General features: G+C 40.4%; 1 protein-coding gene across 7 annotated transcripts in view; it reads right to left on the bottom strand.

The window, feature by feature from the left end:
- TEK (TEK receptor tyrosine kinase) overlaps positions 1-15367 on the bottom strand; it is a 93993-nt gene that overhangs the window by 29735 nt on the left and 48891 nt on the right. For all 7 annotated transcript variants that reach the window (XM_077817728.1, XM_077817729.1, XM_077817727.1 and 4 more), the window contains 4 exons: positions 9358-9468; positions 8179-8331; positions 4548-4679; positions 690-830 (listed from right to left, as the gene is read on the bottom strand). In XM_077817728.1, coding sequence (XP_077673854.1) covers positions 690-830; positions 4548-4679; positions 8179-8331; positions 9358-9468 — 537 coding nt within the window. The remainder of the gene's footprint in view (positions 1-689; positions 831-4547; positions 4680-8178; positions 8332-9357; positions 9469-15367) is intronic.

The raw sequence follows: 15367 nt of genomic DNA, 5'->3' as shown, positions 1-15367 counted from the left end.
GTCATCCTGCGAAGTTGCAAGCATCTTCAACTCCTAGCGAAGCCATTATTATTTGAGTTGTGCTAGTACCCAAAGGTTCTATCAGGATTATGGCACCATTGTGCTAGATGCTGCACAGACAGATAGGAAAACTTGGTCCCTGTCCTAAAGAGATTACAGTCTAATATATAGTCAATGGAAGCTGAAGATGCTTGACAGTTTGCAGGAATGGGTACTGACATAACCCACATTTATCCCTAGAAATATGACAGGACAATTTCTCAAGGCAGGGGTGCTGGAACAATTTCTACGGGGCGGGCTGTGGGGGAATGCTGAGACCCATTTAACCAAACTATAAACCCTGTATATAATGGAAACCACTTCAAGCCAGGAGGTCCGATAGCACCCCTAGTTCCAGCACCTATGTACTCAAGGTTATAGAATATTTTAAATTTCAGTGACAAAATCAGTTAAAGTATGGGATACTGGCAATATTTTGCACTTATACAGAACCTTCCATCTGCAAACCTCATATGTTCCCCTTGGGTAGATCTGGGGTATTATCTCTATTTCACAGATTGGGAAATTGATGGTATGTGGGCTGGGCATTAACAGCCCGGCTCTGTCCCACTGCCATTCCTTTTCTTTTTGTGTTTTCCACACACTAAGCAGCAGCAAACTCTTTCAATGCATCGTGTCTGTGACTGTACCTTCATCACATTCCAGGCCCTTCCATCCTGTAGCACAAGAGCAGCCATAAGGATCTGGTAGACAGAACATATAATATTTGCAGCCTGAGTTCTCTTTACAGCTCTCTTTACAGGTTCTGCCAAATGTATTGTCTCCACAAGCTATAGAAGGGGGTGGGGGGGAAAAAGGCCAACAGCGTCAAAGCCATGAAAGTGCTAGTTCTTCCAGTGATACATCATTAGGCAACATTAAAGAAATAGAAAAAATGGAAAATAAATATTTTTATCCCCAAATATTGGGTCCATTAAAATCCATAACTATGTGAATCATCAGGCAAGATTCCAGGCATACCCTATGCTGCTGCTGCAGTGAAGAAAACTTTAAGCAATGAAAACAACCTTGAATTTTCTTTAAGGTGAGGAAATATAAGAACATGCAGTGCTTTGGATATTCAGGATCAGATCTTCACCTGCTGCAAATCACCGTAACCTCTTTGAATTTGATGGAGCTATGCTGGTTTATACGAGCTGAGGACCTGACCTAGAACTTTCCTTAGAACTTGATTATGGCTGAAATCTTGGACGTTTCCAACCTAGTGTGAAATCTTGGGCTCACTGAAGTCAATGGTAGTTTTGTCAGAATGAGGGCCAGGATTTAACCTCAGGTTTCCAAGGAGAGGTAAGTTTTCTTTCTTTGAGGATGTTGTTCACAGCAAAGGGTCAAGAAAAACCTCCAAATCTGCCATTGTAATTCAGAATAAAACAAAATGCTGAATGCCACACATCACATGTGTGACACATAAGCTTGAGAGTAAACAGCCATGTTATCCTTGAGTGACATAAATGGAAGTTATAGTTAAACAAGCAAGTACAGTATTGAATGGACAATGGTCTCTTCCAACACTGTTCTAGCAGGGATAACATAATAAATCAGGAGAGTATTTATATATATAGTGGCAAATGGCCGACGCTATTGCGGTGGGTCCCACGCTTTTTCATGGTGTGATGGGGTCAGGGCGCTGCACCTTCCTCCTATTCTTGGGTGTTGATGGCTCCACTAGTGCCCTGGTGGGGGAGAGAAGGTGAGCAGGGAAGAGACCTGGGTCCGCCTCCTACTCCGGGTCCCAGCCCCTTCAGCTTCACGGGCTTCTTACCCTCTTTCCCCTTGGGCAGGGTTTCTCTCGGTCCTTTGTGCCAGGGGAGTCCCTCTGCTTGAGCAGGGTTTCCCTTCCCTTGGTACTCTGATCCTCTGGTCAATAACAGTACTCCTCCAAACTACAGTCCACTCTCCTTCCTTCCTCCTCTCTGACTGAAGCAGGGGGGTTTTATTAGGTCTCTGGTTGGGCCTTAATTGGCTCCAGGTACTCTAATTAATCTGTAGTAATCTCTCCTCAGTCCACAGGGAGGGGCTTATATGCCTCCCATCTATCACTTTCCTACTGCCCCCTAGCCCTGCTGTACCACAATACAGTATATATGTAGACATACACGTATATATATATATATATATATATATATATATATATATACACACACACATATACACTACTCACCTGCTTGAATTTAAACATATGTGTAAACACACACACACACACATGTGTATGTGTATGTATATATATATATATATATATTAGGGCTCTCAAGAAATTAAAAAAATTAATTGGTTTCAAAGTAACAGCCGTGTTAGTCTGTATTCGCAAAAAGAAAAGGAGTACTTGTGGCACCTTAGAGACTAACCAATTTATTTGAGCATAAGCTTTCGTGAGCTACAGCTCACTTCAAGTACTCCTTTTCTTTTCTTAAAAAATTAATTGTGATTCATTGTGATTCATCATTAAACAATAATAGAATACCATTTATTTCAATACTTTTGGATGTTTTCTACATTTTCAAATATATTGATTTCAATTACAACACAGAATACAAAGTGTTCAGTGCTCACTTTATATTTATTTTTGATTACAAGTATTTGCACTGTAAAAAACATTTTTCAATTCATGTAATACAAGTACTTTAGTGCAATCTCTTTATCATGACAGTTGAACTTACAAATGTAGAATTATGTACAAAAAAACTGCATTCAAAACCAAAACAGTGTAAAACTTTAGAGCCAACAATTCCAAAGTCTTACTTCTTGTTCAGTCAAGTTTGTTTACATTTGCAGGAGATAATGATGCCCGCTTCTTGTTTACAGTGTCACCTGAAAGTGAGAACAGGCATTCTCATGGCACTGTTGTAGCCGACGTTGCAAGATATTTACGTGCCAGATGCGCAAAAGATTCATATGTCCCTTCATGCTTCACTCACCATTCCAGGGGACATGCGGTGGTTTGGGTTCTGTAATTTCCACATTGGAGTATGCATCCAATGAAGTGAGCTGTAGCTCACGAAAGCTTATGCTCAAATAAATTGGTTAGTCTCTAAGGTGCCACAAGTACTCCTTTTCTTTTTGCGAATACAGACTAACACGGCTGCCACATTGGAGTGTTGCTCTTTTAAGACTTCTGAAAGCATAGGTCACACTTCATTCCTCTTAGATTTTGGAAGGCACTTTGGGTTCTTAAACCTTGGGTCAAGTGTTGTAGCTATCTTTAGAAATCTCACATTAGTACCTTCTTTGCGTTTTGTGAAATCTGCAATGAAAGTGTTCTTAAAATGAACAGCATGTGCTGGGTCATCATCCAAAACTGTTATAACATGAAATATACGGCAGAATGTAGGTAAAACAGAGCAGGGGACATACACTTCTCCCCCAAGGAGTTCAGTCACAAATTTAATTAACACATTATTTTTTTAACACCTCTGCAATGGTGGCTGAAGCATGAAGGGGCATATTAATGTTTAGCATATCTGGCATGTAAATACCTTGCAATGCCAGCTACAAAAGTGCCATGCAAAAGTCTGTTCTCATTTTCTGGTGATGTAAATAAGAAGAGGGCTGCATTATCTCCTGTAAATGTAAACAAACTTGTTTGTCTTAGCAATTGGCTGAACAAAAAGTAGGACTGAGTGGACTTGTAGGCTCTGAAATTTTACATTGTTTTGTTTTTGAGTGCAGTTATGTAATAAAAAAAAATCTACATTTGCAAGTAAGTTGCACTTCCATGACAAAGAGATTGCACTACAGTACTTGGTAAATGAGGTAAATTGAAAAATACTATTTATTTTATCATTTTTACAGTGCAAATATTTATAATCAAAAATAATATACACTTTGATTTAAATTATAACACAGAATACAATATATACGAAAATGTAGAAAAACATCCAAAATATTTGATAAATTTCAATTGGTATTCTATTGTTTAACAGTGCGATTAAAACTGCGATGAATCATGATTAATTTTTTTAATCATGATTAATTTTTTTAAGTTAATCGCATGAGTTAACTGCAATTAATCGACAGCCCTTATATATATACATATATATATACACACATACTTATACACTTAATTTCAAGCAGGTGAGTAGGACCATTGGCCTCAGTGGGACTTCTTACCTGTTTAAAGTTAGCTACGTGTGTAAGTGTTTGCAAGATCAGGACCTTAATGGGATTTTACTTTCCTGAAATTACAGGAGTGAATGTATCTGTTCTATAGTAGCACAGCTCAGATGTCAGATCTCACTGTAGTTCAGTTCTGATGTCTGCAGCACCACACTACAATCAGAATATTAAGGCCTGAACATTCTGTCATGCATCCCACATGTTAGAGTAGGTCGCAGCAGGCACGTTGACTCAAAGGCAACCGTGGACCCTGCTCTCCTGTGACAAGCAGGCCCTTAAAGCCGCAGCAGTTGGGGCTGGGGTTCCGCTGTAACTCTTGCTAACATTGCTGTGTAGAAACAAATGATACATCTGAAGAGAGACTGCGTACTTACCCTTCTCACACATTTTCCCCATAAAGCCTGGAGGGCAAATGCATTCTCCAGTATCTTCATGACAGATGCCATTGTTCATGCACACAGGGCAGATTGAGCTGCAGCTCGGGCCCCACTTCTGAGCTGCACAGCCTTTTATGCAAAAAGTATAATAGTAAATTGTTTCCTTTCTCACACACTCACAAACTATACAAATCACGACAATCTGCCTGATCAAAGCGGTAATACTGGCTTTGTATATAGTGCCTCTGATTCATAGGGACCCTAAAGGGCTTTAAAAACCTTACAAACTACACACAGTATATTAAGCATCACTTTGTTCACTACAGAAATACAGTCACCTCCCAAGTGGAACAGGGCAGCTGTTTATCAATGCACTGCAACTCTACACAATGCCTTTAAGAAAGGAAGCAAAGTAGAATTTCTCTATTTGAAACAGCAGGGAGGATTTAATGCAGGAAGAGTTGCACTGTCTGGGCAAGGATGTGACGTTGAACACTTCTGCTCTGATAAATGTCAAGGACTTTGACTACAAATACTCAGGAGCTCAGAGTTACATCTGATCTGAAAGATGTGGTACTTATAATATGCCAGCAGGTTTAAGCTCAACATTTCTGGCTTTGTGTCTATGGTTGGCAATCTGACAAAATTTCTGTCACAGTATTCTTCTTTCAAGGAGACAAAAACATATTAGCGCTAATTCATCCACTATCGTTGCTGGAGTTATACCAGCGATCAATATGGCCCACTGTTATCTTTATAAACTGTTTAAAAATAATCAATAGAAGTGTAAACACAAACTCCTGTCTTGATCATTGTTTACCATTTCCTAGGCTGATAAGCTACTAAGGGCCTGTTCCTGAACTCTGGAAACCAATAGAAATTTTGTCATTGTCTTCAAGAGGAGCAAAGACCAGGCCCTAAACTCCATTACAAGCACAAACATCAGAGTGTGTATGCTAGACCTGTTCCTGCAAGATGCTGGAGGAACTACAGGGAGCTCCCAGGGCTCAGCAGGGTTCAGTATGTGACCGCAAAAAGAAAAGGAGTACTTGTGGCACCTTAGAGACTAACCAATTTATTTGAGCATAAGCTTTCGTGAGCTACAGCTCACTTCATCGGATGCGTACTGTGAAAAGTGTAGAAGATCTTATTATATACACACAAAGCATGAAAAAATACCTCCTCCCACCCCACTCTCCTGCTGGTAAAAGCTTATCTAAAGTGATCACTCTCCTTACAATGTGTACGATAATCAAGTTGGGCCATTTCCAGCACAAATCCAGGTTTTCTCAATTCCACCATGATTTCAACAATTTCCATCGCACCATCAACCTCAGCCTGGTCCAGTCCACACAAGAGATCCACTTCCTGGACATTACAGTGTTAATAAATGATGGTCACATAAACACCACCCTATACTGGAAACCTACTGACCGCTATTCCTACCTACATGCCTCCAGCTTTCACCCTGACCACACCACACGATCCATCGTCTACAGCCAAGCTCTGCGATACAACCGCATTTGCTCCAACCCCTCAGACAGAGACAAACACCTACAAGATCTCTCTCAAGCTTTCTTACAACTACAATACCCACCTGCGGAAGTGAAGAAACAGATTGATAGAGCCAGAAGAGTTCCCAGAAGTCACCTACTACAGGACAGGCCTAACAAAGAAAATAACAGAACGCCACTAGCCATCACCTTCAGCCCCCAACTAAAACCCCTCCAACGCATTATTAAGGATCTACAACCTATCCTGAAGGATGACCCAACACTCTCACAAATCTTGGGAGACAGGCCAGTCCTTGCCTACAAACAGCCCCCCAACCTGAAGCAAATACTCACCAGCAACCACATACCACACAACAAAACCACTAACCCAGGAACCTATCCTTGCAACAAAGCCCGTTGCCAACTGTGCCCACATATCTATTCAGGGGACCCTATCACAGGGCCTAATCACATCAGCCACACTATCAGAGGCTCGTTCACCTGCACATCCACCAATGTGATATATGCCATCATGTGCCAGCAATGCCCCTCTGCCATGTACATTGGTCAAACTGGACAGTCTCTACGTAAAAGAATAAATGGACACAAATCAGATGTCAAGAATTATAACATTTATAAACCAGTCGGAGAACATTTCAATCTCTCTGGTCATGCGATTACAGACATGAAAGTTGCGATATTACAACAAAAAAACTTCAAATCCAGACTCCAGCGAGAAACTGTTGAATTAGAATTCATTTGCAAATTGGATACAATTAACTTAGGCTTGAATAGAGACTGGGAGTGGCTAAGTCATTATGCAAGGTAACCTATTTCCCCTTGTTTTTTCCTACCCCCCCCCCAAGACGTTCTTGTTAAACCCTGGATTTGTGCTGGAAATGGCCCACCTTGATTATCATACACATTGTAAGGAGAGTGGTCACTTTAGATAAGCTATTACCCGCAGGAGAGTGAGGTGGGAGGAGGTATTTTTTCATGCTTTGTGTGTATAAAAAGATCTTCTACACTTTCCACAGTATGCATCCGATGAAGTGAGCTGTAGCTCACGAAAGCTTATGCTCAAATAAATTGGTTAGTCTCTAAGGTGCAACAAGTACTCCTTTTCTTTTTGCGAATACAGACTAACACGGCTGTTACTCTGATGTGGCGGTTTAATACAAGACAGGACACGGCTTTAGGCAAGCAAGCAGGCTGGTCTGCTGATGGGATTGCCCCTGTTAGCTTTTTTACCTTTTTTATTTATTTATTTTTTTTGCGCATTATATACCCCAACCGACCGCAAAAGGCATTAACAAAGGAAATAATATGACTTTGATTAATATTTTTATTTATTAGCCTTTATTTACTACAATTTTTATTTTCAGGCCTTGAGCTTTGGCCGAGGAAGCTTCCCACAGCTGATGTTTTTATTTTGACTTTCCAGATGGTCCATGTTTTCATGGTCCATGTCCTTGGACAGAACAGAGCAATGTGTGCATTGCTCCTACACAACAGTCAGGGTGTGCCCTGACTGTTTCCAGGTGCATGAACGCTACATGAACCCTTCACTCTGAAACTTGTCAGTATGGACCCTCTCTCAGTAACTATGCTTCCTATGATCTTCACAGATTCTTCTAATGCAAAGCCATGATTGTGAAAGTGATGATGGAAAATTCCTGAGGCAGCTCCAATAACAGAGAAACATGATTAGAGAAATCCAGACTTGGGCTGGAATTTTCAGATTTAAGCTTGCATTTAATGCGTCAATGTGGCATTTGGATGTCAAAGGAGTCCCCAAGTCCTCTAGACATCTAAACAGAATTTTCGCTGGCTGGCACGTACTAGGAAATCCTATGGTAAAACCTCAAAGACCAAACTCTGGGTCAGAGTCATGTTGATTGAGCTGCCCAAGACGGCATTTTTGAAAGCTGGGCTCCCACCTTTACAAAAGCAGCATCAGCATGCACACAGTAAGCAGATACGGCCAAAATCCCTGCTTCGAGTCAAATGGTCTCAGTTTTCTGAGAATTTGGCCCCTATTTTGCTTTTACAAAGGTTGGATCTCCATTTTATTGTAACACCACTTCAAAACACAAAAACAAAGAATGATCAACACAAAAAAGAGGGAAACTTACGTCTTACTATCAGCCTTGTATAAGCAGAGGTGAAGGTGCTTCCTCCTATGTATCTGGCAGAGTAGACCCCTGCATCCTGTAGCTCAGCCTGAGAGCGGGTCACTTCTAGCACATTTGGCACTTCATGCCTGGGCACAGAGTGAATGAAAGTACCTGAGAGAAGGACATAACAAACATCATAATAGAGCAGAACATCCATTCATCCCTTCACAAGAGGAGCTCAGGTCAGCCAGTGACTGAAGGCATCTCAGATGAAAGCAAGCTGTCTACCACGCAAAACAAATCTGTTGACCATGACACGGTTGGGGCACAAAACCTCTTCTTTGCCTCTCCTCCAGCCGCCACTGCACAGGAGTTGAACAACACAGTAATTAATGTCTGCAGGGATAGTCGCTCATTGTGCTATCAGTGAACTGCAGAATTCTGTTTGTTTTAGAGGATCAGTTCACCTTGTGCTTTAGCTAGTCAGATGTCAGCTTTTTCGTAGGGCGTGGTACATGTGTAGGTACATTTGCAAATGTTTCCTTTTATGAATAAGGTCACTTTGGATGGCCTCTGCTCTATGGTTTCACACTTTCATACATATATAAGTATTGGCCATTAATTAGGCCCTGATCATGTAATGTGATTCACAAACACAGACCCTTACTCCCTTGTGGAATCCTATTGGTCTCTCCATTCCTTAAGCTCGGGCAGGGGGTAAGCTATGGAGCAATGGGAACCTAAATCATGTAGCAGAGAGAGATCTCAGTCAGATGCCCAGGTTCTGGAGTGCTCAGGGGGAATTGGGAGGGGGGGAAGGGGAAGAGATCTTGGAAGACAGCAAGTAAATGGAAAAAGAGGAAGTGGGGCAGAAGCACTTAGCGCAGCATAGCACTGGAGATATTGAGGGATGCAAGGCAGAGATACACGGGCGGGGAGTTGTAGGATTAAAAGCAAAGGCACAACAACTGGGGAACGGAGAGCACAAGGGATTGTGAAGGGGAAGCAAATAATTTGATCAACTCTGTTTCTAGGGTTGGCAATCTGGCTCCTTCTCTGAGCACTAAATGCACAAGAAATTATGCTTCCTTCAATTGCACAGCAAGAGCATCACCAGTAATTACTTTAATGTAGTGACACAGGTGCTAGGATATCACAGTGATGGATGAGGAGGAAATAGAGAGGGAGAGTCGTTACCGTTTTTGTAGATCACTGCATCTTCTTCCTTTGGAATCTTTCTGATGAAGGAAATGTTCACATGCTCTCCCTTGTTCACTGTAATAGTTAAGGCCACTGGGAGGAAGGAAGCTGAAATAAAAATGGTCAAAACATGGGCTCAATGACTATAAATATGATCAATGACTGTGATTCCCCTAGGCTGAAAGCTGGAGGATAATCTACAGCAGAATCAACACTGGTGATTTATATGTTTAGATTTCTGGCAAGAGTACACTGATTTCCTTTGCCATCAGCAGCCCCTGCTTTGTGTTTTAGCAGTGGCATGCGGGGGAGGTCATATAGGTGCTTGAACAATAAGGGGGTGTAACTAGAAGCAAGGAGAGGAAATTAATAATAACGTTAATACTGGCTGGATAACTGGAAACAATTCCTAACCAAGAGAGCCAACCAGTTGTAGAATAATTTCCCAAGTCTTTTTAGCCCTAGGGACATTTTTTATAAATAGACTGGGTAAAGTACTGGGTAAATTTACTAGGAAAAGATCTTTCACTGGCAAATAAAGTTTCTATGATGTAGTGAAATGCAACAAGTGTCAGGACATCAGTATCATATAGGGCCTACTGGAAGACAGGAATAGCAGTGTAGTGCTCAAAATTAGCTCACCACACTTTCCACAAGTACTGAAAGACACCATTCCTTACCAAGGAAAACAGAATAATTGTATTCTGAGAAGGGTTGGCCAACATTTTTCAACAAAAAATTTTTCTATCTGAATATACCTTTTCTTCAAAATCTACATTTTCCAAGGGAAAATATGCAGTTCAATGCACTTTAAAAAAATTCTTGAACTGGAAAATTCAAAACAAAAAAAATGCACAAAACAGAAACCTACTTTCACACACTTTCCTGCTGTTTTCCAATCTTTTCCAGCTGGAAAACAGTAAATAAGTGTGAAAAGTGAGTTTCATTCATTTTCACACCTTTTTCACCTTTCGTGTCTATTTACCAGTGGAGGAAAGGGAGCAGGGGAGTGAGAAACCTGAAAATCCAGAAAGCAATAATGGAAAAAAACCCCCCGAAATGACATTTTAAGTCAAAATTATACAAAACTTTTAGAGTAACAGCCGTATTAGTCTGTATTCGCAAAAAGAAAAGGAGTACTTGTGGCACCTTAGAGACTAACCAATTTATTTGAGCATAAGCTTTCATGAGCTACAGCTCACTTCATTGGATGCATATTGTGGAAAGTGTAGAAGATCTTTTTATACACACAAAGCATGAAAAAATACCTCCCCCTACCCCACTCTCCTGCTGGTAATAGTTTATCTAAAGTGATCACTCTCCTTACAATGTGTATGATAATCAAGTTGAGCCATTTCCAGCACAAATCCAGGTTTTCTCCCCCCGCCCCCCCCCAACCCACTCTCAAAAAAAACTTCAAATCCAGACTCCAGCGAGAAACTGTTGAATTGAAATTCATTTGCAAATTGGATACAAATAACTTAGGCTTGAACAGAGACTGGGAGTGGCTAAGTCATTATGCAAGGTAACCTATTTCCCCTTGTTTTTTCCTACCCCCCCCAAGACGTTCTTGTTAAACCCTGGATTTGTGCTGGAAATGGCCCACCTTGATTATCATACACATTGTAAGGAGAGTGGTCACTTTAGATAAGCTATTACTAGCAGGAGAGTGGGTTTGTGTGGGGAGGGGGGAGGGGGGAGAAAACCTGGATTTGTGCTGGAAATGGCCCAACTTGATTATCATACACATTGTAAGGAGAGTGATCACTTTAGATAAACTATTACCAGCAGGAGAGTGGGGTAGGGGGAGGTATTTTTTCATGCTTTGTGTGTATAAAAAGATCTTCTACACTTTCCACAGTATGCATCTGATGAAGTGAGCTGTAGCTCACGAAAGCTTATGCTCAAATAAACTGGTTAGTCTCTAAGGTGCCACAAGTACTCCTTTTCTTTTTACAAAACTTTTAGTTGCAAAATATTTTGATACGAAATTAAATCAAGTTTGATTTAATTTCATTTTGAAAATTCCTGCGGAAAACTTGTTATTTTTTTGAGGGAAAAATTGGAGTTTTCTGACAAGCTCTAAATTTGAGATTCCAGGCCAAACTCTTTCTGAAATACAATATTGGGGGGGGGGTGAGGGGGGCATTATAAAAGCTATCCTACCACATTAGAAAACTCTGATTTTTCATACTGAACTTTGGGGATATTCAGATCTCAATCTGGATCTAAACCTCACATTTTAGGCCCATTTTTACTGAGGACAATGAGTTCTGAGGCCTCCTGGCCAAAAGGGCTGAATTTTACCTCCTCCAGAGTCTGCCAAAGCCAATCTGAGTCTCTGCTGGAGGAATCACTCAAGAATGATATAAGCTCTTATGCTCTGGGTCCCATTCTACTGCAGTCCCATTTATGAGGATAGTTTATTTAGAGTAAAGGATGTGCGGGCTACAGACTAGTATGAATCATGGGGTAAATTGTTCAGACACTTTTCCATTCAGCTACGCTCACTCCCCTTGCCCCCACCCTTTGTACAAACATTCAAGCAAGCACACTTTGGTTTGTACCAAAGATTGTGGAAAGTAAATTTTGGGCCTGTAGCTGAAATTTGTTTACTGAAGTAATTAAATTCATTTTAGATGGAAGTAGAAGTAGTTTATAAATGCTAGGTCAGAAACAAAAGCCAAAGAACAAAAACAACAACAAAAAATAACATGTGGTTTCTGTCTCTATCTATCTGTCCTAGGTATTTAGTACATAGGCTGGAAAAACTTAGATGGAACCATTTTCCATCAGAAAATGAAGTTCCATTGAAGTAAAAACACTTTGAGAAATCATATTGATTTTCTCAAAAATGTGTTTAGGAGAAAACCTACAAAAAAAGTCCTGACAATGTTAAACCATTCCATTTCGACATTTTCAGAATGAGAAGTTTTGATTTTTCATTTTGAAATTACTTGTTTCCATTTTGAAATGACGTATAAAAACACTTTAAATGCTGTATTGTATTATATGCAGTGTCATTGTAGCCATGTCAGTCCCAGGATATTAGAGAGACAATGTGGGTGAGGTAATATCTTTTATTGGACAAATTTCTGTTGATGAGGGAGACAAGCTTTTGAGCCACACAGAGCTCTTCTTCAGGTCTGGGAAACTAACTCAGAGTGTCACTCCTTGTCTCTCCCACCAACAGTAGTTGGTCCAATAAAATAAATTACCTCAACCACCTTGTCTCTGTATTATATTATATACTGTAATATAACATTTTAAAAGGCAACATCAGATGTAATGGTTTGTTGAAATGAAATATTTTGATCAACCTGAAACATACAAACAAAAAACGTGAATTGTCCTTCTTGGAGAATTTCTAAATTTATGGAGTTTGATTCCATCAAAACAAAGAGAAATTTTGAAATCTTTTGTGAAACAAAATGTCCGTTCTCTGCACAGCTCTCATATTTAGGTCCCAATCCTGTAAAAATGTGCCTATGTGCTTAATTTTACATATGCAAGTAGTTCTATTCACTTCAGTGAGACTAGTCATGTGAGTAAAGTTAAGCACATGTGTCATAAATATAAAGGGAAGGGTAAACCCCTTTGAAATCCCTCCTGGCCAGGGGAAAGCTCCTCTCACCTGTAAAGGGTTAAGAAGCTAAAGGTAACCTTGCTGGCACCTGACCAAAATGACCAATGAGGAGACAAGATACTTTCAAAAGCTGGGAGGAGGGAGAGAAACAAAGGGTCTGTGTGTCTGTCTAATGCTGGTTTCTGCCGGGGATAGACCAGGAATGGAGTCTTAGAACTTTTAGTAAGTAATCTAGCTAGGTATGTGTTAGATTATGATTTCTTTAAATGGCTGAGAAAAGAATTGTGCTGAATAGAATAACTATTTCTGTCTGTGTATCTTTTTTGTAACTTAAGGTTTTGCCTAGAGGGGTTCTCTATGTTTTTGAATCTAATTACCCTGTAAGATATCTACCATCCTGATTTTACAGGGGAGATTTCTTTATTTCTATTTACTTCTATTTTTATTAAAAGTCTTCTTGAAAGAAACTGAATGCTTTTTCATTGTTCTCAGATCCAAGGGTTTGGGTCTGTGGTCACCTATGCAAATTGGTGAGGCTTTTTATCCAACATTTCCCAGGAAAGGGGGGGTGCAAGTGTTGGGAGGATTGTTCATTGTTCTTAAGATCCAAGGGTCTGGGTCTGTAGTCACCTAGGCAAATTGGTGAGGCTTTTTACCAAACCTTGTCCAGGAAGTGGGGTGCAAGGTTTTGGGAAGTATTTTGGGGGGAAAGACGCGTCCAAACAGCTCTTCCCCAGTAACCAGTGTTAGTTTGGTGGTGGTAGTGGCCAATCCAAGGACGACGGGTGGAATATTTTGTACTTTGGGGAAGTTTTGACCTAAGCTGGTAAAGATAAGCTTAGGAGGTTTTTCATGCAGGTCCCCACATCTGTACCCTAGAGTTCAGAGTGGGGGAGGAACCTTGACAACATGCGTAAGTGTTTGCAGGTTTGGGGCCTTGCACAGTATTATCTAGGCATTAGCATCTGGACTTGCCAGGCCAATCACACAGCCAAACAGGGAATTCTAAGAACTGAATAATCAAATGACTGCTTCCTACAATCAAGAAAATTGTGAACAACCCCAGATTGTTGCCAACTCAATGGCTTTCACAAGTAACAAACCCATTTCTAAAACTGCAATCTATTTGTAAACAGAAAATCGTGCAAAATTTTAAAAAATAAGTTTCTTGCAACAATGATTCAACCAGCTCGACTAACGTGTTCAATCCTAAATCTACATCCACAGCTGGAGCTGGGGGTGTCATTCCCAGCGCACGCAGACATATTTGCACTAATCTCATTGAACTCACGAGCTCAAAAGAGCAACGTAGGCATGGCAGCATTGGAAGCAGCAAGCAGCAGTAAGGGCTCGCCACCCCAAGTCTGGATTGTGGTCAGGGCTGATGGCTCCTGTCGCCGCCCACCACTACCTATGCTACCATGGCTACACTACATTTTTGGTGCCACTAGCTTACTGAGAGCTAGCACAAGTATGTCTGTGCTGGCTGGGAATTGCACCTTATCTCCAAGTATTGGGGTGTTCGGTTCAGCGGCTTTTTGTTTTAAATGTAGACAGCTAGTATTAATTGTTGCTTTTCATGAGAAATTTGCTTTACAGTACAGCTTTTATTTTTCCTTTCTACTTTCTTTGTGTGAGTTGTTTAGTTTATCCATGGGACCTTTTCTTCACAGCATTGTTGTAATGGAAAGGAACCCACATGCCTTGGTGGGCTCAGTTCCAACATATTTTTAGCGTGTGATCTGCATTTAATTAATTATTTTACAATATGAGTCCACTCCTTAAAGAGATACAATGGAACTGAGTTGTAGAAGTGCCACAGCCATCTTTGGCTTACATTTCTATAAATCCATAACCATCCCTTCCTCTGTAGAGAGATTCTGTTGTATTACAATTTTTTTCCCCTTCAGTCGCTAGGAATAGATTCTATACTATATATACTCTATATCCTGCAAGTCTACTAGAGTATACAGGATATAGGAGAACTGTCCGTCTACTTTGAGAATGTTATATGTAGACTCATGCAGAAAAATGTTCTTCCTTTACATTTTCACAGTATAAAGGACAAGATTTTCAAAAACGAATAGCTTAAGTTAGGCTTTTACGTCCCAATAAAGCATATAAGCATGCACTTAAGCATGTGAGCAATCCCATTAAAGTCAATGGGACTATTCATATACTTAAAGTTAAGCACATGCTTAAGTGGTGTGATGGATAGGGGCCCAAAGCAATTGGTAAATTTTCAAAATTGCCAACCATTCAAGAGCTCCCATTGTCTTCAATTGGACACGCAGTGCACCTTTCAACTCATTTGGTGAGAAGAAACCCTTAGTGTATTCAGAAGCCTTTAAAATTATTCAGACAATAACTGTGGAGAGGAAAAAAGCCTATTTGCCAGCTACAGTAGTTTTTCCAAACCTC

The sequence above is a fragment of the Eretmochelys imbricata genome, chromosome 5 (assembly GCF_965152235.1).
Source record: "Eretmochelys imbricata isolate rEreImb1 chromosome 5, rEreImb1.hap1, whole genome shotgun sequence".
In the NCBI taxonomy this organism is placed as follows: domain Eukaryota; kingdom Metazoa; phylum Chordata; order Testudines; family Cheloniidae; genus Eretmochelys; species Eretmochelys imbricata.
Note: the sequence above shows the minus strand (reverse complement) of the source record. Positions and strands in the feature narration are given on the sequence as shown.